General features: G+C 47.8%; 1 protein-coding gene across 3 annotated transcripts in view; it reads left to right on the top strand.

Annotated features, from left to right (window-relative positions):
• The window catches only part of DGKG (diacylglycerol kinase gamma), a 155564-nt gene that overhangs the window by 57655 nt on the left and 74683 nt on the right, over positions 1 to 23226 (top strand). For all 3 annotated transcript variants that reach the window (XM_041002737.1, XM_041002736.1, XM_041002735.1), the window contains 4 exons: positions 901 to 986; positions 4923 to 5012; positions 6117 to 6277; positions 13296 to 13360. In XM_041002737.1, coding sequence (XP_040858671.1) covers positions 901 to 986; positions 4923 to 5012; positions 6117 to 6277; positions 13296 to 13360 — 402 coding nt within the window. The remainder of the gene's footprint in view (positions 1 to 900; positions 987 to 4922; positions 5013 to 6116; positions 6278 to 13295; positions 13361 to 23226) is intronic.

Below are 23226 nucleotides of genomic sequence, written 5' to 3'. Positions count from 1 at the left end.
GGCTACTTTCACAGTTGAAAGAAATGTGAAATTTCAAGTAGAGCTTTAAAAAAGTAAGATGAAATATTTTCTCCTGCAAGTTTGCAGTCCTCTGAATTCTGGGAGGGTGAGCAACCCCAGGTTAAGAGCCCCACTCTTGGAGCTGCCACTGGGTCATAGTAAGTCTCAGCTGTTGCACTTTCAGTCCAACTTCATGTTAATATATGTAGGAAACAGTGGAAGCTGGCTCAAGTGCTTGGAACCCTGTACCCACACAGGAGACCCGGAGGAAACTCCTGGCTCCTGGCTTCTGCTGGCCCAACTCCCGCCAATGCAGCTAGTGGGGAGTGAACCAGTGGATAGAAGGTCCGTGTCTGTGTGTTGCAGGGGCGGGGGTCCCCCTCTCTCTGTAACTCTGCCTTTCAAATAAAATTAATGTCTTAAGAAAACAACATAAGCCCTGTTAAGACTCCCAAACAGAGAAGGGTGCTTCCTGCACTTAGCTGTGGACCCCCAGAGGAACAAAGCAAAGTTCCAGCCAGTCCCGCGCCTCTCACTTAGTGGGGAGATGATGAGGACAGCACAGACAGGAGAGCGGGGATAAGCCAGAGCATCAGGGTGCACACACTCTGTGGGTTCCTCTGCACTAAACCCAGAAAATTTCTAGAAAGCCACTTAGTATTATTGATTGTGGAATTGAATTGTCCTCAGCCAAGGACAGCCCCCCGAAATGTTCTCCACGCTCAGCCGCTCTGAGCAGTGTGTTGTGGTCTCGGAAGCCTCCCTGGCCCTTCCAACCCCCAAGGCAATTGTGGTCTTAACACAATCCCAGGCAACCGGAGAGACGCTGACTCAACCCGTATCCAGTGTCAGCCACAGCCCAGTCAACAAGACCATGTTGGCCTGTCCTCTCTTTTCCAGATTGAACTTTTTCCGAGATACTCCCGACTTCCGTGTTTTGGCCTGCGGTGGAGACGGGACAGTTGGCTGGATTTTGGATTGCATTGGTAAGAATGGGATGGGAGGACCCTGGTGTATATTTATAGCAGGTATATTTCAAGTCAGCAGAGGGCAATCAAAACAAGAAAACTAGAACCGTGCCTTGGTTGTCCTTGTATTCTCCCTTTGGATGGTGCTTGACAATACATCTCTTTTGGGTGGGGAAAAGGAAAAAAAAGGAAAGAGAAGACAGCTGGGAATACATCGACAGATACAGAGATGACAGCTCAGTTTCAGGCCTGGCCTTAAAAAGACAGCTGTCATAGCCGAGGTTTCTGTCGGCGCACACTGGGACAGCTCTGGTGTGGGAGAAGAGGACTGAGAGGGGACGGATGAAGGCTGCATGCCCAGCCCAGGACCTGGCACCTTGGCATTCACAGCCAGAGCCTGCATCCAGAGCTCCTGTCTGGAAAGCAGAGGCAGGTCCCACCAGTCCCTGTGCATTCACTGAAATCAGAAGGGCCATGGGGAGGCCCTGGCTGTGGCACTGCAGGCCTGAGTTCTAACCCAGCTCTGCCAAGGTCCAGACTCCTGGCATCACCCCCAGTCTGTGAGTGATGACACCAACTCTGCAAACTGCTAGGCTGGGGGCCACGTTCAAGCCCATTGTACGAGGGCCCATAGACACGTGGCATTGTGGAACACAGCCCAGCAATGCTGCTGAGCGAGGGCCTGGGGCAGGGTGGGGGCAGGCGTGGGGGTTGGAGACAGCCTAGAATCGGATGTCTCGGGCTGCATCTCCATGAGCCAAGCTTCCTTCAAGGTAGTGAGGGTGAAATAATGAAACCCTGTGCCCACAAAGCTTCCCCTCTGGAGAGGGAAGAGCCAGGCACAGAACAGAGAACGAAGGAAAGCAGTGGCAGGGGACAGGCACAGGGAGCTCCCAGGTGGAGTGGAGTTACAGTGTGAAGTGAGTGGGCAGGGGAGAGTTCATGGAGAAGAGGATGCTCGCATGGAGAGGCAGAGGAGGGGTGGGCCATCTCTGTCCCTGAAAGGCAAGAGGTCCAGGCAGAACGAACTCAGCAAGGCCAGAGTCCTGGGGTTGCAGCACTCTGGATGAAGCAGAAGGGCTGAGGGCCATGTCCCAGGTCATGCAGGACACAGTGAGGAATCAGGCTTCATCTGGGAGTGTCCCCAGACATCGGATGGTTTTAAGCAGAGAGGAACCCGACCAGTGGAAAGAAAAGGACAGAGGCATGGAAACCCATGTCATGTCAAAGCCACTGCAGGAATCCGTGGGGTTCAGATCACGGTGGAGGCAGATGAGGTGGGGAGAAGAGGGTAGCTCCTGGATTCAGCGGAAGTTGGAGGCAACCAGACTTGCTAGGTGAGACAACAGCGAGAACCAAGCAGGTCAAGAGGAGTGCAGGACTGAAGCCTGAACCAGAGCTCCAGGGTGAAGGCAGGACCACCTGGAGGGGTGAGAGAGCTACGCCTGCACCCCACCTCCCAGCACACCTGCTGCCCACCGCTCCCCCACAGATACTTGGGTTTCCATAGACACAGCCCTGCCGAGCAGCCACCCACACTCCCTGTCACCTGGGGCTCGGGAGGGGTTTGTAGGAGCTAATGCACAGAGGGCAGGTGGACTGCTGGGGGATCAGGCTACTCACTCACTTCCTCTCCATCTTGAGGAAGACAGTGGGCTTGGGTGGAATGTTCTAGAAACCCCATCTGCAGAATACCCCAGGGCAGAAGTTTTCAAAGCAGAAAGAAAGGCATGTGAGGTCGAAGAAACGGGTTTTCTCACAGGTTAATGACCTGAAGGGGAGCAAAAGGCAGAGGCGAAAAAGAGTACCTTCATCCTGTGCTCATTTAGTCATTCAACAGATGTGAAGGCTTTGTTCAGTGCTCTTTCCTTCAGATCTCTTCTGCCCACCATTGGTATGCTGTTCCATGCATACCAATGAATTCATGCTGTGTACGGAGCACAACCATGGCCTCTCATTATTCTTAGGATGGAAGCCCAAAAAAGAACCTCAGATGGGTAGCCTGGCTGTTTCCCACCCACTCACCTAGCTTTGCTTCTCCCTCAGGCCTCCATGTCACCCAGCCCCAGTCTCAGGCCCCTGGATGCCCCGGGCTTGTTTCCACCTTGAGATCTTTGCACAAGTTATTCTTCCTTCTGCTTCAGCAAGGGTCACCTTCCTACAAGGCCTCCTTTCCCTTCCTGTAGGAAGGTGACCTGATGCTTCTCCACACAGTGACCTTGTTAGCCAGCATTGGTCTCTTCCACTGGACCACAGGTACTCTATGAGCCTGAGCCCGGAGCTGCAGCCCTTAACAAGGCAGCTGGCACCCCGGTGTCTGCTTCTGCAGACACTTGTGGGGTGTGATGATAAGCATACCTCAGGTTCCCTCCGGGAAGTCTGCAGCACAGATAGGGAAATAAGTTACAGGAGTGAGGTGAAGCCAACCCTGGTGTCAGGTGAACACTGCAGAGGAGCTAGCCCCAGGCTGGGACAAGCATTGAGGGCCTTCCAGAGACAGCTTCTGGATGCAGGGAGCTGAAAACACTCCAGAATGGATGCCACTTGGTATGAGGGCAGATGTGGGAAAGGATGAGGCCAGGAAGGACACATGAAGGGATGAGGGGGCCCAGGCACAGGTGGGAACAGCGGACCCCCATGTGGGTGCCACAGTTTTGATATAGAACTGTGCAGAACACATTCAGGGGCTGCAGCAGGCAGCTGAGGGGGCACACAGAGGGACCACACGGCATCCTGAGGCATTGCCATGGGGACAGAGAGGAAGACTAGAAGACAGATCATGGAAAGTGGTGTGTAGGTGCTTGTAGGGTGAGAGAGGGGGAAATCTGGCAAGACAATCAGATGTATAGCCTCAACATCAAGAGGAGGTTTTACCTGTGGAGATAAGGGCTGCCCCAGAAGAGGGACAAGGGGAACAGGCAGGAGACATGAACTGGAATCTTTTATCCTGGGGACAGCAGGGAAGCCATTGCACTGCTCCAGGCTCCCTCTCTACCCTTCTGGTGCTGGTTGCAGCCCTGGATCAGACCTGACCTTTGCTGCTTCTGAAACAGGTCAGACCACTATGGGGGATCTGTGAGCAGCCCTGGCGTGAAGCTAATCTGCTCCTCCCTGCATCTCCTCCAACCCCAGCTCAAGGTGCTCACCCCCAGGGGTGCCATGTTGCTAGAGCCCAGCAGGTGCCCCGTAGATAAAGGTACCTTTCCAGCCCTGCCAGCAACTGTTCCACATCTGGGGCCTGTTGGAAACCCGTCCTGCAGTGAGCCCATCTGAGGCTCCTCCATGGCATTCAGGGAGAAAGGGGTAGGACTCTGTGGAGCTGCAGGTTTTAAAGATGGTGGAGCTGACTCGCTGGTCTACGTGCCAAATAAGCCCCTGGCTTATTAAAAAAAACTTTTAAAATGAAATGGCTTGAGGTGAGCTGTTTTTCAAATTCCATCATGTCTCAGACCCATCTGTTTTAGTAACCTATACCCCTGCTAGCCCAGAAAAACGGAGATTGGAGTTGGAAAACAGAGAGCTGACTTTAGTATAACTTTCCCTCTCTAAATGTCAATTTCTTCATCTCCAGGGAGAAGAATAATGCCTTGTAGGATTGGTCTTAGGGCTAATGAGGGTCAGTGCTGGCTACTTGTCAGGATTAAATCCACACAAACTGGTGTCTTTGGGCTGCCACCCTAAAGGGCAGGAGTCAGACGAGATTTGGATAAACAGGTGAAAGTTACAGGGAGACAGATTTTGCTTAGTAAGAAATTAACATTGACATATTTAGCTGCATTGCTAGCAGTTAACACTCTGCAGATGGAAGAGATGACATTTGGAAGTAGGTGTTCCCCGTCCTGGAAGGGAATCAGAGTGAAGAGGTAGTCTGGGGAGGTTTGAGCATCACACCAGAGCCTCCGAGATAGCACTTACCTCCTGGAGTAACATGGCCATCGTTCTTTATCCCTGCAGACAAGGCCAACTTGACAAAGCATCCGCCAGTGGCTGTCCTCCCTCTTGGAACCGGAAATGACCTTGCCCGGTGTCTCCGCTGGGGAGGAGGTGAGTTCCAGGAGAGCGGTGCTCCCCTGAAAACAAGGGTTAAGTCTACAGGGATGCCACACAGAGCAGGGTGGAGCTCAGCCTGTAGGGACCAACGAGCTCTGCTGGCATCTCCCACCTGTGACCCCTGCTTTCCGTTCTGTGCTGAGCCTGGAAGAGCAGTTGCTTTTCTGGGCTTTGCTCTCCCCTCCCCATATTCACTATGACCCGGAAGCTGTCAGCTTGGGGCCTGCCTCCCACAGGATAGGATGTCATCAACCTCTGGGTAAGGACAGCGTCTCCTTCACCACCTCCCCCCACAGGCCTTACCCCAGTAGAGGCTCAAGGAGACAGGTGTTTGAAGCAGGAGCCCCTAAATGACTGATTTTTCCGAATTTGAGCTCAGCATGAGAGAAATGCTACATCCTAGGGACATTGAGTCACTGGGGACATCCAGATTCTCCTGGGCTCCCAAGGCCACCAGCTTTTGTTTTGAAATGTGCCCAGTGGGATCACAGAGTAGTATTGGGTCTCCAAGACAGGTACGGGTGCTAAGCAGAACTGTGCGAGCTGGCATGGAGCTGCACCTGCTGTGGAGTGGGGAAATTCAGCTCTCTATGTGGAGTAGGCATGTCAGTGCAGTAGGCAGAGGTGGGACAGGGGCAGATGGCTGGCTTCAGGGAGTGACCCAGGACCAGGCTAGGCAGCAGCCAGTGTTCAGAGATGGGCATGGCCAGAGCAAGCAGAAGGCTGCCCTGGGACCCATCTTAGAATTCTGCCCACCATGCAGTCCAGCTCCCCTACAGCCCAGTCCTGGAGTGATCCTATCATCTCCCAGCCACCTAACCCAGAAGTTCTCTAAGATTCGCTTCAACTATAAGGACCTGTCCAGCTTTGCCCCACACCCACCCCACCCTCCCCATCCCCCAAACTCAAGCTTTCAGCTGACCCCATTCTCTTTCTGCCTGCTTCCTGCTGTCTTGCCCTGCTGCAGGAGCATAAGCACCTCCAGGCACAGGCACACCGGGCAGGCTCCATGTCACAAGTGACTGCTGGCCATGTGTGTGGGTGAGCAACAGCTGGGCCTTTCTGCTGTGGCAGCCAACACCATACTGTCCTCCACAGGGTACGAAGGGGGCAGCTTGACAAAGATCTTGAAGGACATCGAACAGAGTCCCTTGGTGATGCTCGACCGTTGGCACCTTGAGGTCCTCCCCAGAGAGGAGGTGGGGAATGGAGACCAAGTCCCATACAGCATCATGAACAACTACTTCTCCATTGGCGTGGTGAGTTGATCAGGGGTCATTTGCGTGGGAGAGAAATGCCAGGAAGGGGCCCAGTCTCCCTTTGTCCTCTCTGAGCCTCTTCTCTTCATCTGTCCTTCCTGGCCCTCCCCCTTGACCTGGCCTTCCTCAAAGGTAGCCTAGGATTGAACACCTGTGCATACCCACTCTTACTTCCTCATCCCTTGATTATGGAGAAAAGTCTTCTCCCTGTCGTTTTGACTCACATAGGAAAGGACTGGAAAATGTTCAAGACCAATTTACCCTTTGGGATGGAGGCATTGAAAGCAAAAGCACATGAGGAGATGGGAGATGCTCATGTGTACTTGCAGAGCTGAGAATGCCACCCCTCTGAATAGGATGGTGGTGTCCCAAGCTAGACTTGCTGAGCTAGCCCACAGAATTCCTTCCCTCCTCCCAACCCCATCATACACACTCCAAGGGCTTTAGAGAGCCAGGAGCAGCTTCTCCTGCTGACCCTGCTGAGCCGAGCACCATGCTCTTCCAACGTCCCCGTGTCTCTTCTGCCATCCACTCTGCCCCACACCCTGTATATAAAGACACAGAGATTGATCTGCTGCAGAGTGCAAGAACAAGACAGTGTTCCCTTCTTGTCCCCCAGTCTCCAGTGCATCTACTATAGCTTGATCCATTGGTTCCACTGAACTAAGCATCTGGCCCAAAGAAGACTAGAGCGACCACCACTTCCCAGGCTATTGGAACCGAGCTGGAAGAGGGGTAGAGCAAATCAGTGATTTCTGTAACTGGAGCAGAGGCTGGGGAAAGGGCTACAGCAAGGACATGAGTGTCTGTTGGGCATCTGCTGTGTGCCTGCCACCGTCCTCAGAGCAGTCCTACAGCTGCCACTGTCCTCTGGGTCCGACTGGGTGACCCCTGCACTCCTCAGGGATAAATGAAACCTGTGTCACCTTTGAAAACATGATAGTGGCTTTCAAGGAGGAAGGCAACATATATAAGCAGCTTTTGTAGATATAAGGAATGGGCTTGTTTTTTAATAAGAGGGCTGAAAGAAGGATCACAGGAGAGGACAGGTGTTTGCTTGGTTTTTATGATGACCCTCAGGGTATCCATTAACTCTATTTTAAAGGGAGAAATCGAAGGCTCAGATAAAGGAATCTGCCTTCATTTTCTGACTCCTAATCCAGTGCTCCTCTTCTATAACTAAAACAAAATGGGGTGGCATTGGTTGGGCTGGTGATCAGGTTCCAAGGGGAGGGAGGTGACAAGTGAGGAACCCCCGTGGGGTTTCTGCACCCCAGTCTTCTTTATCCTTCACCCCCACCCTCATGGGCATACCTTGCCCTATACCTCTTCTGGGTCACCATCCAGAGACAGCAGCCAACACATCCCTCTGCTTGCTGATCCAAGGCTTCTTACCTCTGAGCCACCTGCTCAGCTCCACTTCCCTGGCAGGAGCCCTTCAGTCAGTACTGACTCCTGCAAGGCGGATGTGATTGACACGTCAGGTGCTTCTGGAGCGTGGGTGTCTCTTCGTTGCCATGATAACCAGGGCACAACTTGCTCACATGCATGTTGCTAGATACAGCCCTTATTCATTGGTGTTAAGAAGGAACCACAGTGTGGAGAACTACAGAAATAAACCCAAGGCACTGAGAGGTAGCACCTGGAACCTTCAGTTGAGGTTCCAGAACCTGCTTGTGTGCTGTGGGCTGCCGAGCCACATGGCCCCTGCACTGTCCCCTCCATCCTTATGCTGCCCAAAATACCACTGGTTGCAGTGAGGGAGGGGGTTTCTCCAAATGCACAGTGGGATGGCTCCCCTACACACCTTTGCAGAAATGTCAGTTCCAACCCCCACCCACACTGGCAGATTCACACTGACTCAGCAGATCTGGCCGAGTCTGGCATTAGCAGGCCGAACACGCCTCGAGATCACTCTGATTGAGGGTGTGCTGACCAAGTCCTCAGAGAATGAAGACAAGCCCTGGAGCAGAGACTTTGCAGGCCCAGAAACCAGCACTGAATGAAAGGAAGGAGAGGGGAGCTGAACGGCAGGAGGAAAGGCCGGAGCCCCTCCCTACAACAGCCAAGCCCCATGACCTCTGGCTGGGCTGCCTGTGCCACAGCAGCTGCTTTCAGAATCACAGCTCCAACTCGCCCCTTTGTTGACATACTCAGAAGTTATGATAGCAACACTTCAGTCTGCAATTTCTCCCCAGCTGGCTCCAAACAGTGCCTCATATCAGACCCCCCAGCATTTATTGGCCCAATGGATGAACACAGCAAAAAAAAAAAAAAAAAGGGAAAGACAAGCTGGGCTTAGCTATGCAGCCAAGTCTCCACCAAAAGGCCAAGATGGGTCAAGGAAGGCTTCCAGGAAGTAAAGAAGGAAAGGAAGGAACAAGTGAATGAATGAAGGAAGAGAAAGCAGGAGGAAAATGGGCTAGTGAGCCCCCTCCCCCACCGAGGAAACACCTACAACAGCTTCTCCATCACCCTCAGTGGCCAAGGTGTTTCTCCATCCTGACTCCAATAATGCAATCTGTGCATCTTTCAGATAATGAAGAACTTCACAGTCCATCCTCCTCAACTGTTTCCTGTGCTTTTTGTCTCCTGTGCCTTTAGCGTCCCATGGCTGGGGAGTGTTGAACCAGGATTGGTTTCATCTTTTGCTGGACCTTTACCCTTCTCTCAGTGAACTATTTGCACAGTTTATATGCTCGCTCTTTCAGCGCCAGAAACAGAATTGCTTCAGAAAACAAGTCACCAATTCCCAGTCTTCATGGAGCCAGGGGCTGACATTTGTAGAAGGTCTTGTTCCCTGTTTGACTTCCCCAACTTTGTAAGAGAAGAAATAGGTATGTAAACCGATCCAGCTTTACTTCCTAGTGATGGTTGAATGTGCAGCTGGTTGGAAGTAAGGACCTGCAAAACCTTGGCCTCCTCATAAGGACCTGGAATTTCTCATTGGTATCAGGTGTCTTCTGCCCTATAGCTAAGGCATTGATGACAGTGCATACTCCCAGCTGCTGTGGATCAGCCTTTGCCTGGGTGGATTTACTCTATTGGGTCTTGAGTGGAGGAGATATATAAAGCAGACAGCCCTGGCCTATCTGGCGAGTGTCCATAGCCTCATTGCCACCACATCCCCATCCACACCGCCCAGCTTTCCACCAGTAAGGACTCATAGGAGTTAGCCTCATCCATCAGTCCTTCTAACTGATAATGTCCATTGGCAAGAGGCTTGAAAGGTAATCCTTCAGGGTGCCACTTCCTCTGACTTGTCTGACTTCCTCCTCTCTGCTCTTTATTTCTGGATTAGCAAAAGTGCCAGGATGATCAGGTGGCGGTGACAGGAAGTTCAGAACTACCAAATAATGCCTGGGGTATGCGTAACCCTCAACCTCACCGGCTGTGCTTTCACTGAGCCTCAACAAGATGGGTGGACAGCTAATCCCTTGATTCAATGAAGTCTATTTCAGTTGCTGCCAGAGCCCCTGAGGCCATGGAGAGGCCACACACACCATCTTCCACCCCACAGAGCAGGAGCATCCATAGCATTCACCTTCACTGGTCAAGTTCTTCACAATGAGAAACCTCTTACAGTTAGGAAATCTGTCAACCCAACTTCATTGTCCCAACAAACTTCTGAGTTCTCTTAATGCTGGGTCTCAGATGAATGGGATTTCTGAGGAAGAACTTGGACACAGACTCTACACTCTTTTTCAAATTTCAAATAATCTGCCCTATTACGTCCATACATCCATAAGTTGTCAAAGTGACTTGGAGCAAAGTTGTCCATTTTGGAACTTAGGAGTCACATGTGGCCCTTATAGGCTTGAAATAGAGTTGTTTAAATTGAGGTGTGCTGTTAAGTCTAAAATAACCACTATCAACTATCAAAAATATGTGATTAAAATGATTTAAAATAACATAAATTGGGTTTATTTTGATTGCACATTACATGGTAATATTTGGGGCATCATGGGTTAATTAAAAGATACTATTAAATGGATTTTATCAGTTTCATGTTTTTACATGACTGCTGTAGTTAAGTAATGCATGTGGCAACCACTGTATTTCTATCAGATAGCACTGGTCTGGACTGTTTCTGGAACACTCCCATCTCCAACCCAAACAGCCAGGTGCCTATGCTCACAGAGCTGGCTGGGCATGCCAAGATGGTACAGGGAGACACATGTTCTTCTGCTGGAGCCCAATTAAGTGCTGCTTACATTTGAAAGGGACCCACAATTCTTTGTCCTATCATGTGCTTGGAGTTATCTTGCCTCTCACCTTCTCCTCTTCATCCTGATGGGCCTCGTGGAAAAGACCCCCAGTGGTGGCGTAGTCATGGGATTGCGATTCTCACCTCCCTCCCTCAGAACAGGTCTCTTTTGGCTGTCATGGCTATCAAACAAGGGTTTGGATCACTGCAACTGTGTGATTCAAAATTGAGATGAGAACACTAGTGATTATAATACACCCAGCCAGTGCTGGACCCAGAGAAAATCAAGAGCGTGAACAGGAACCTTCACTATCTTCTCAGGTAAAAGTCAGCATTGCTGTCATCCTCTTAAGGCTTAGAGCAGGGGCTCGGCGTGGTAGCCTAGTGGCTAAAGTCCTCACTTTGTATGCACCAGGATTCCATATGAGTGCCAGTTTGTGTCCCAGTGGCCCCGTTTCCCATCCAGCTCCCTGCTTATAGCCTGGGAAGGCAGTTGGGGATGGCCCAAAGCCTTGGGACCCTGTATGTGTGGGAGACCCAGAGGAAGCTCCTAGCTCCTGGCATCAGATCAGTGCAGCTCCAATTGTTGCGGCCACTTGGGGAGTGAATTAACAAATGGACAATATTCCTCTCCCTCTCTCTCCTCCTCTCTGCATATCTGATTTTCCAATAATGAAAAATAACAAAGACTTTGAGCAAAGAAGCTGCTCCTGACTCCTTGGTGTTGACAAGGATGGTGCTGTCAAGGCTGGTCTTGGTGGAAAGAAGCCTTGCAAAAGCTAACTGTGGAAAGCCAAGGGCCATCAGAACTCTGCAGGGCCGTTTGTATTCCAGAGAATGAAAAAGCAGAAGCCAACGAGAGCAGTGTTGGGCGTGGGGTGGTGAGGTGTCAGTCGCTTCAGGCGACATATGATTGCTTTTTCTTTTTTTTTCTTCTTCTGACAGAAGAAAATTAGTGCTTCAAAGGAACACATAGATGGAATGTTTTCTTGAATTCCAGAGAAGCATTTGATAAATGTCACACAAATCTTATTGTGCCTGTTGGTTGAAACTGTTTCAGCAGAGAGAGATGGGTGTAGTCGGGGAGCAGGAGATACCTCTGCTCAGAGAAGCTGTCCGGGCCAGCTAAGGTCAGACTCACAGCAACGATTCACGCACTTCCTCCTGACTCTGTGTCCACAGAAGGGCCTTACCAAGGCCTGTGACACGATGTGCTCTGTAATGGAAAAGACTCAATAGCTAGCTGAAGCTGAACTGCTCAGCTCCTAAGACATTATTTCAGCAACGACTGTTCGCCACCTCAGACTCACCCTCCCCACTTTGCCAAGGCGAGCTGGCTGAGCTTACTCCTGTGCCAAGTGCAGCTCCCGACACACCGTGTGTGCTCGAGGAGTGTCTACACCGAACTGCACTCCCTTGGGCAAAAAAAAATTATTTCTCAGAAATGTAGCTTTTGTCGAGTTTCCTTACTAGGAAATGGAATTCGTAGGCACTAAGCTGAAAGTGATCTTTTGGCCAGCTATCCTTGAAAATGAATTTCTGTATTTTTGGTTGTTGTACCTGAAACAATGGTAATCAGCACGCCTGTTTCTGGAACACTCCCATCTCCAACCTAAACAGCCAGGTGCCTATGCTCACAGAGCTGGCTGGGCGTGCCAAGATGGTACAGGAAGACACATGTTCTTCTGCTGGAAGATAGATCCGTTCACAAGGAGGAAGTCTGAGGTGGAAAAATGAATTCAGTCTTAGAGCTGATGCCCAGGGTTGGTTCTGGAACCAGACTATGGCTCCATCAGCATCTGGCATCTAGTACCAATCATGGAAACTTGTGGGATGGCCCAAGACTGCAGTTAGGACTGAGGACTAAGCAGTGTTAGTCACAGGATGGACTGCACTGAAGCATGGTATCATGGGAGCCATCCTAACCATGAGTGCTGGAAACAGGTGGCCAGTGGTACAGCAAGGGGATGTACCCTTAGACATACCAGAGTCCATAAGATATGGGAATGACCCTTTTTGCTGATCTTGCAGAGAGAATTTCAAATTGAGTGATGAAGAGACAAAGACCAAAAGGGTAAAAACCCTTTTATTGCTTCTTACTACAGGATTTACAACATATTTTCATTTGTAGACCATTCTCAAGGATAACATCCATGTAAACTCTATCAAATGCTCAGTGCACTTCCATTCAGGGACAACCTCTTCCGAATGCACGTTGTACCTGCAGCAGTTCTAGGTGCAGATCCATAAAGCTTACCTTGGTTAAATTACTTGTTTATTGTCCACTAAGTATATGGTCCAATTACATCAATTATTTCTACTGATATGGATAACTCAGAGTTAATCCACAGTAACATCTACCAATGTCAGGTCAATGATTTTGATCATGAAAAAAGGTTTTATTAAGCTGTTATCCTTGGAGAGTGCTAGTAAAAGAGACATAGGGATTCTGTGCAATTTTTACAACTTTGGGGGAGTAGAATATTGCAGATTAAAAAATTTTTAAAAGTGAATGCATTAAGTTATTTCCAAGCACTCAAACTCAGCCCTAAACATGCACTTCTGGGTCTGACCATTCCTAATCTCTCATTCTCACTTTTGGGTCAAGGGCAGAGTGGCCATTGCAAGGGCTCCAGGACAACTGACAGAGGTCTTAGGAATACAGGTGGCTCTGGCTCGTATCACTGAGCATGGTGTGGAGCTGTGGTATAAAGTCTGGGAGGTCCAGTGAGGATGCCTGCGGTTCCTTCCCCATGCTGCACAGGCCATGATCACTAACCAGGCATCTGCTTTCATCTCTTTCCCTTTTAGGATGCTTCCATTGCTCACAGATTCCACATAATGAGAGAGAAACACCCTGAAAAATTCAACAGCAGGTAAGAGAGCTCCTGCTGCTGGCCGAGCAGCTCTGCAGCCCCAAGCAGCGAGGCAGGTCTCACAATGGCTTCCCACCTGCTCTCATGCAAGCATTTGTAGCACCTCACTTTCCTGATTCACTTTCCCAATATGTTGCCAGAAGGAGGATTTCCAGTTCTGAGAAGGAAAAAATAAATCAGAAATCTGCCTCAGCCTGGCCACCTGTCCCCTCCCAGAGGATCTGTACAGAGAGATGTGAGATTCGGGGCAGGAGAGGAGGGAGGGAGCATTCAGATTTGAGAAGTGTGCTCTTGGCTCACAGCAGCCCCTTCTGGGGCTCTCTGCCTTCTGAAGATGAACACCACCTCCTCCCCCAAGGGCCTGCAAATCATTTTGGGAGGAGAGGTGGGCGGGGGCGAGGGGACCTCAGTTTGTTGTGGATCAAGTGGCTTGGACTGGGAGAAGCAGGAGGGTGTCACTTCTGGCTACCCCAACAGCATAAAGGCCAGGAAAAGGCAAACAAGCTGGAGAGGCCCCACCAAGTCCTAGTCCCAGTACCCCTAATGTGAAGTCTGGGTGAGAAGCTCAAGGACAAAATGGAAGAGAAAGCCAAGTGATTTGCAAATGAAGCCAAACCCTTTGTGTACAAGGCAGGGAATGTGTGACCAGCTTAGAGCTATCCCTGAGATGGTTACATTGCTGTCTCCCTTCTTTGTTTTCCTTCTCACTGTCCAGTTTCTATCATTTTCTTCTTTGTTGTACTGTTTCAAGGTGGGGAAGATGCTGGATAAGAATTTGGACTCGGCCTTTGAGCTTGCTAAGACTGATATTTACTTACCTCACAGAATTCCCATCAAAGCAGGGGTTGCAGTTACAGAATACACGCATTTAAGGCCCAATGCCCCCAAAGAGCTTGCTATCTCCATTCCTACTCTTTACCTTGACCTCAGAAACTGGGAGGTTAACTCATGAAAAAAGTCTCTTTAGGGACCAGCAACTGATCCCACTGAAGCTACTGCAACCTCAGGGAAATGATCTGTGTGGTATAAGAGCGGCTGAGCTAACCTTAACCAATGTACATCTATTACAGCCTATTATATGCTCACTACACACTGTTAACAGGTGTGTTTCCAGCCCCCTACTGCAACAATCACAAGTTTTCAGTTCAACGGATTCTCCTCTGACAGTCTCATTTTCCCAATCACTTAAAAAAATCCCTCTTCCCCCTAGTTCCTCCATTTGTCTTTTCATAGAGGTACCCTCACATATACTCATGCACATGGACCTGTTAAGATGCCATATGCTTGGGAAATCATGGGGGTTCTGTCTATTCATCCATTCAGTCATTCAACAGTATCATTTGAAAACATACCAGACATTATTCTATAGATGTACATGGAACACACAGCACAGAGGTGGAAACACACTGCAAAGCAAATGTGCAGCAATTGCTTTTTAAGTAATATGAATAGAAGCGACCTAGCCCCTAATAGAGGAAACACAAAGCAGCGACCGAGAGCTTGCGTGGAAGGTTTTCCAGCAACAGAGATGCCCAAATCAAGATACAGAGAGTGAACCTGTATTTTCTAGGTTGACAACATGAGAAAGGCAACCCGGGCCAGGGAAAAAGAACCCCCAAAACATACACGATGCAAAGGAACGAAAGCACAGCAAGCCGTTCCCTGCAGTTAGTTGTATGGTGTCTTGCAGGAAAGAAGCAAACTCTGACTAGTTTGCAGTGAACAATGAAGCAGAGTTTGCAGTGAACAATGAAGCAGAGGCAGGGGGAAATTTCTCCACACTCCAAAAAAAAAAAAAATCAGTAGACAGGTCAGTGCATAAATCATCAAACATCTACATATAATGCTTAGAAAGATATCTACCAATAACATTGTAGTGTAAATTCCAATGAAAATTTTAAACAAACTCACTGGGATCTGCATTATTGCTTTGCCTTCCCTTTTCTCAGATCGCATGAGCAAGGCTAGTTTTGAGGTTAGCTTTGCACCTCACTCTTTACCTGGTGAAGCTCTAGGTAGTATGGCCACATGACATGAGAGGGCACAGGGACTGGCATGTAAATCCGTGTACTTCAATACATGTGCTTACCTAATAAGTAAAAACAGGGTTTGTCACCCAGCCACAAATTGTGGGCTCACTTCTTGGCGAGTTCTAAGAATTGCATAAAAGAAGTTGGCACATAAAGTGATTTACTTGCGGCAAATAAAGAGGTCACAAGGAGTAATTTCTAAAGTTGTGTCTCTCCAAGCAGGGGAAATGAGTATATTTTATTTTAGGGGGAAATGAATATGTAGGAGGGGAAGTTCTTGCCATCACATGGGCACAAGTCCATGCCGGCACGATTCAAAACCACGCTCTAACATAGGTTGTATGTTACGGTGCCGATGGCTACGCTCTTCTCAGGATGGAGAACTTCATAGAAAATTCAGCAGAGGGCGACCTTTGTGACCCATCCCTGCAGGCCTTGCTCTTGCATCAGAATCCAGACCTTGCAGTGTTGGGGGCTGGGGCTTGCATCTGTCCCTGGAATGTGACAGAAAACCTGAAAGACAACTTCGGAGAACAGCAAGTGCTTTTAGGGTCTGGAAATAGAAATGAGTCACAACGAAGACTCCTGAGCTGTCCTGGACATTAGCCAGTTTCAGAGGAATAGAGGTAACCCCTCTTTTTCAAGACCGCCCACACTTTGGTTGAGAACTTGGGGTCCATGCCACTTCTACCCTGCCTGCTAGCCCTTGTCCCAAACACTCAGGAGTGCCCAGCTTGTCCACGGAGAGGCAGACAAGCAGCCGTTTTCTCCCAGCTTCCTTATTTAGTATGGGAGATGGCTTTAAATAGGCAGGTGGTTGTTGCCATGGTTACCCCATTACACCAGAGGCTAAACTTAGGAAGGGCCACAAGGGATAGGAAGAAAGCTTGATACCCAGGATTTGGAAATGTAACCGACATTATCAAACAAGGCCTTCATTTTACTCCAGTGAGCTGGGGTTCTCCAAAGAGTAGTCAGCTGCTTGGCTGCAAGCCTTGGTCTCTCCTGCCTGGGACTTGGCCCTAGGGGATAACCTTGAGGTTAAATCCAGGGAGTTGTAATTGTTTTGTTTTCAACAAGGATGAGTGACTAGTCAGGGCTGGAACTCCTCAAGAAACCTGAATCTTTCACATTGCTGACTGAGTTTTCTGGGCTGTTTAAACAAGATCTTAGCCTGGGGCTTGAACACTGTGGGAATTCCAAGAACACCTTTGCAAGCAGACTGGAGAAGTTGGAAGTTGTGTGCTGGGGAGAAAGCCCTCAACTCTCAGAGGAGTATTAAAGGAACCCATAACCCCCAAATGGCTAAGGATCACAGTTTGAAGCTTCTTTGAATCCCAAGAGCCTCCTCCTCACAGCCTCTTACACAGGTTGTTGTTGGGAATGGTGGTTAGGTGCCCAAAATGCTAGATTATGCTTCCCAATGCCAGGCCCCTGCAAACAGGAGCTAAGCCATGCAGAGTGGGCAAGGCAGAAAGACCACCAAGCACAGAGTTGGGGATACTTTTGGTCTCTGACTTTCTAGCTGTCGAGAGACTGATTATTAGTTATTGATTTAGGAAAGTAATGAAAACTATTATCTCATCATTGGCTTACAGGACAGAAGAGGTATATACTTAACTGAGAGTCTAGCTTGTGTGTGAGAATGTTTTTCAATAAAGGGTAAATAAGCTATTTTCACTGCCTTCAAGGAGGTCCCTGGCTAGCAATGAAGAAAAAATAATCCACACATACTGTTTACAAAGTTATTTTAAATACAAAGAGGTTACATATAGTAGGTAATATAATATCCAAAAAATTATGTAGTATATAAGAACTAAATTCTGATCATATCCCCAAATCATTCAAATGTTAAAATTGGATTACAAAAGGAACAAGGTAGGGGTTGGCACTGTGGTGTAGTAGACTGGACCTCTGCCTGTGGCACCAGCATACTATATGGGCACCTGTTTATGTCCTGGCTGCTGCACTTCCAGCTCCCTGCCTGTGGCCTGGGAAATCAGCGGAGAATGGCCTAAGTCCTTGGGACCCTGCGCCCTTGGGGAGACCTGGAGAATGCTCCTGGCTTTGGATCAGCCCAGCTCTGGCCATTGTGACCATTTGGAGAGTGAACCAGCAGATGGAGAAAGATTCTCTCTCAGTCTCTCTCTCTCTGTCTCTCTCTCTCTATGTGTGTTTCTCCTTCCCTCTGTAACTCTTTCAAATAAAAGTAAAACAAATATTTAAAAAAAAAACAAGGAAACCAAACTAAAGATTTTTGCAGTTTTCAGCGCTGATGGGATACCACGTGATAAACTAGTTCCTTTAGATACATTAAATTGTTTAAATCACAAAGCAATCTGACAAGGTAAATATTAGCATTCTTATTTTATAGGCAAAGGGATTGAGCTTGGAAGAAATTGAGCCGACTAACCAAGGTCACACATTTTTTTTTTTTTTTTTTAGCAGTAGGGTCATTTGGTTCTGACCCAGCACTTAACTCCAGGGCTCAAGCTCTGTTTGCTGCACCTGCTGTCTCCCATGGATTTCCTTTAGCAAACACCTAGTGTGTACCAAATACTCTCAGAGGTTCTTTATACATAGTGATACTCAGTGCTCAAGGCTAAATGCTTGCTGCCCCATTTTGAGAGAGGAACAAAGTGAGGCTAGGGAGGGTAGAGCTATGGCTGACTCACCCACCTTTATGGGTGGTGTCTGCAGGAAAATGCCTGTTGGGCTCCAAAGGGCTTCCCTCTGTTCTAGTGTCCTCAGCAGGACTGATTGCATGATTTCTGTGACACAGTGCAAGATGAAAATGCAGGGTCCTTGTTCAAGAAGTATTAGGAATTCCAAGTCAGTAAGAAAGCATTCAACTAAGCACAGAGCCCTCCGAAGTGTGGGACACTGGGCCAGGACAAAGGATTTAACAAAAAGAAGACATGTGCTCCAGGCTTCACAGAGTATGGAGTTTGATGCAGAGACAGAAGAATGGGTACAGAAGGTTTCGTTTAGTGAAGGAGGAGAGGGACTATCAGTCTCCCAGATGAGTTACAATTGGCACCAGTAGAGGAAACAAGGATCCAACGGTCTTCCAGAGAGCAAGAGCCAGTCTTTTGGGAAGTTTCCAGGTTAAGCCTCCATGGAGGATTTTGTCTATATGGATCCTGTCCCTAAGGCTATCTAATTCCAGTACCTCTGTCAAGGAGTGTCCCGCAGAAGTCCAATGAGGGATGCTGTGTTCAGGCTTGGCCAGAAACTCAGAGCACTTGAGGAATGTGTTATTCCAAACCTGTCAAGTGTCATCCACTTGAGCATGTCCCCTAGCAGTTGAGACTGAAGCAAGTTATTTCCTGTTAGGCCTTTCAAAGGGACCGCAGCAGTGCCCTGTTCCCACAGAAGCTGACCACCTTTCCCCAAAGTGCTTGGGCAACTAGTAGGCCCCAAGTGTTCGTTTTCCTGAAACCCAGCTATAGCGAAGCTGGTGAGGGGTTCCCCAGGAGCCCTCCTATAGCTGGAATGCTAAAGAGGTCGAAAGTATATCTAACAAATAATGAAGCACTTAGTAGTTATTTATAGATGGAGACAGCAGGGTGTAAACCAAGTTGGCATCAAAACTTGGCTCTGCCACTTACTAGCTATGTGACCTTGGGCAAGATAATCTTTTTAATCCTTTGCTTCCTCCCTTGAAAATGTTATGTGGTTGCTGAAAGTATGTAATGAGATACTACATAGGTTCTTAGCACACAGTAGGTTCTCAATAGGATTTGTGGTAGAATATCACTGGGTGACGAGCATGAGAAAAACATTGTCTTAAATTGCCGAGGAGACTTTGACAATAAGGGATCTGGGTCACACGGGAGCTTCACTACCTTGCTGCGGCTCTTAAATGGAAGAGTTGAAGGACAGTAAAACACGAGGAAGAACCCTGGCCCAATCTGTCCAAGATGGCACCAGTGAGCCACAGTTGGATTGACCCTTCTAGGCCTGCAGGTGTAGGGGCTTTCCTTTTACTGGCTCCATGAGGGTCCAAGAGGCAGAATATGAGAATCTGGATATCAGAGATTCAAAAGACCAACTGCCAAGTGCAGGCCAGAGGCACGATCAAGGCAGTGAGACACAAGCCCCAGTGGAGATGATATCAGGAGGAGCAGGGAGGGAGTGAGGAAGAGAGAGTTGTGGGTCAGGTGCCACACTCTTTCTTAGTGCTTATTGGTTGGAGCCATGGGGTGCACTGCTGGTGGGCAAGCATGGGCCTAGGGTGTGTCAACTCATCCCTCATGCTGCTTGCTTCCCACTTCCCTCAACTGCCACCTCCCAGGCCCCAGATCATGGATAAACACAGAGGTATTCTATAGGAAGCTCAGTGGAAACCAGCAAAGCTCAAGTCACACAACTCTGAAAGCAAAAGGGCCTCCTCTTTTGATTCCCCTTGGTATATACTCCATAGTTTCAGGCCTAAAATCTATCACTAGATACATGAGATTTTCTTCTTTCATCTGAAACTATATAAATTTTTCCTTCTAGTGTGTGGTAGACCCATTTTTCATTACAGGTGTCTGACTTTCCCAAAGCATAAAAGTACATCAGCACCCAATTTGCACAGTCATAACCCCTGGACTTTGAAATGTCTTAAATTAGGTTTTGTGTCTCCTTATCTGAGAATCAACACCCCCAGAAGAGACCTGCAGAGTCCAAGCTCCCTGCACCTGTTCATCCACGTATCAAACTTTGTTTTTTCCAAATACTTGGGATTCAGGAGAAGCCTTAGGTGAGGTGGACTCTGACATTTTCTGCTCTTGTCCTTTCTCTGAGTACTTTATAAAGGAAATACGAACCTTATGCCTACAGTCCAAGGACCTTGACATCTTCACATCAATTCTGCCAAAGCAACTAAGAAGCAGCTAACTTTAAATATTACATGCAGACCCACAAAAATGCTTTTATCCCACACTCTTGCCATCCCTCCTTGGGAGCTCTGCAGAGAAGAAAATGAATGAAATATGGCTTCATGTTTTCTTCTCCAGGCACTCATCATTACACAACTGCAGAGGTCCAGGGTTGGTTTTGGCTGGATGATTTGTTTACAGTCAGCTCTTGATTATTTGCAGAGACCGGGGAACTGCCACGTGGGTCAGCTAAAGCTGTGAATGATCAAAGATTTTAGGAGACTGTTCTCAATATTTGTGAGCTGTTCTCACTGCTCTGGCACTCACACTGTCTTTACTAGTAGGATGATTCTGAACATTTCCTTCTTTTCCTCCTGGCTGGGCAGTCCCTGTGGCGACAGAGAGTACAGCCTGTCAGGCCACTGAGCAGGGCAGTCAGTGGGACCTCCAGGCTCCCCTCAGACCTGGCTATTGGCCCAGTCCCCAATGCAGCTTAACAGTGCCTTTTCTTCTAGCCTCTTTCTGCAGCCTAGAACAGGGCAGGTATTACGTCATTGAAGAGTGGAATCGGTTCGTGAGGATATCAAAAGGAACTTGAAAGGAAGCTGTGTTTCTAAGACTTTAGGCCAAATAATTCAAAAGTTATCAGTATTTATTCATTGATTGGTTGATTTCTACAAGTATTTCCATCAAAGAGCTCAAGAGGTAGTATTTAATCAAGTTCAAAGGGGTTAAGGTTAGCATGATAACCTCATGGAAAGAAATCAAAGTACACAAACCCACAGTCAGGTAGGAACTGGCTGCATCCGTAAGTGGGTGTTGAGAGTCTGGAGGTCTTCCAGACAGAGAGGTGGAGAAAGTATGGGGACTCGGAAACATCTCACAAGGCTGACGCCCAGATTGTTTCACCTGCAGAAAAGAAGCATCAGGGAGAAGTGGTTATTGGTCTCAACTGTTTAGCAAGTTTTGCTCATGAAAAAGAAGTTGAGCTACTTTTCATGACAAATCAGTGGGAAAAGTGGCTGGAAAGACCATCTCCCCCCCCACCCCATCCCCCCACCACTAAGGACATCCGTTCTGTCAGAGCCATATTGTGGTGGGGTTTGCATTTTATGTTCATGCACATTCGAAGGACCCAGTGGAGCCAAAGGTTCAATAGCACAGGCTCTAGTATCAGGCAGTTTGGACCTGCAGTTGTCACCAAGAGCTATGTGTGACCTTGACCAAGTTACTCTGCCTAAGCCTCAGTCTGCTCACCTGTAAAATTGGGATATATCACTATATGAGTTTCCCACGATTGCTGTAACAGACTAAGTGGCCTAAAATAAGGCTAAGGAATGGTGCTAAGTTCTGGAAGTCAGAAATCTGAAGGAAGTGACCTGAGCCAAGGAATTATCAGGGCTGTATAGCTATTCGGGATCACTGAGGAGGACGCAGGGTTCTGCTTTTTCCAAGGGCCCCTGCTCCTATTTCTTGGCTCCTAGTTGAGTCTCATGCTGTATCCTTCTGACAGTCTTCCTGCTGCCTCCTCCTTTAATCTGTGATGACTGTGGCCCCAACCAGGTGATAGGACCCACCCATCTCCAAGTCAGCAGAATGGCAATTTACATTACATTTGCAGACTGGATTCCCCTCTGCCAGGGAACCTCGTGCTGTTATAACTTCCAGAGATTAGAACCTATACCTCTACAGAACATGATCCTGTCTACTTCAAGTATCTGACTTCATGGGATTATTTTAAGGATCCAACAAGACAATGAGCGTAACGTCCTTGTCCCAGAGCCTGGCACATCAAGGCTAGCTATCATTATTAATATTCTTATTTCAAAAACAGATCTTACATCAGATAATAAGCATGTTCGATGACTCAAAGGCCTTAAAACTCTGAAATCTGGTGGTTCTTGAAAATGGACTCTATTGGTCATAGAGTATGAGTCGTCCGTGCAGAGATATATGATATGGCTTTTCATTTTTCTTTCTAAAACAGGTCTTTTTCCCAATAAAATCTCAATCTATTTATCATTGTATAACTAAATAATACACAGTATTATTCCATAGTACATTACAATATTAGAATCCAGAAAGTTCAAAAAAAGGTAAAATGAGAAAAATAAAACAAGCCCTTTTAGTGTCATTATTCAGAATCACAATATTTCCATTTTGGCATTTTATAGTTGTTAACTTGATGTACATACACATCTTACAGTATTGTGAGGAATAGGTTTTTATAAAGGTATATGCTATTTTCAAAATAATCTTTTGTATTAGTCATTCAGACTAACCATAGAACAGTATATTATAGCATACCCCCTTTCCCAAGAAATAAACGCTGTCAGCATTTTATTTCCCTTCATTGCACAATTTGAGTTCCTGGAGATCACATTGTATACACTAGTTTTAAACATCGCTAACACAGAAGCATTTATAGGCCATGAAAGGAAGAAGATAGAAAGGAGAGGATTTGAGTAGGTTTATCTGCAATGGCAGTTTTATTAACCTTTTCCAATTAAAACATCCCACTGACTTTGTTCAGGCAATATGAAAACAAAGATACCATCACTCAATTCCCTTGGTAATTAAACTCTGATACGATGTGCAGCTATACTTTTCTGGGGGGTGCATAAAAGGGACTGTATTTTTCAGCGTAGATCCAAGTCTTATCTATAGTTAGACTGCATCTCAACGGGTCCAATTTGTGCTTTATTCGACCACTAGAGACAGCAAGTGTTACCCTCTGAAGTGTGCAGTAGTACAGTTTTCCAAGCGGATGATGTTAATGAACCCATTAGGAAAGGTAGTATTCCTAAAGGAATCACTCCTGCTCTGCTGCATACTAACAACAACCATCATGTATTCAGAGTTTTCAAGAATTTCATGGACATGGTTTTTCATTGGTACCAACTCTCTTAAAAAAATAAATGTTATCAATCGGTTTTTTATAGTTGAGAAAATGGAGGCTCAGTGAGGTCAC

This window comes from Ochotona curzoniae, unplaced genomic scaffold, assembly GCF_017591425.1.
Source record: "Ochotona curzoniae isolate NIBS_2020 unplaced genomic scaffold, NIBS_Ocur_1.0 scaffold_2587, whole genome shotgun sequence".
NCBI lineage: Eukaryota > Metazoa > Chordata > Mammalia > Lagomorpha > Ochotonidae > Ochotona > Ochotona curzoniae.
This window is presented reverse-complemented; position numbering and strand designations above follow the sequence as displayed.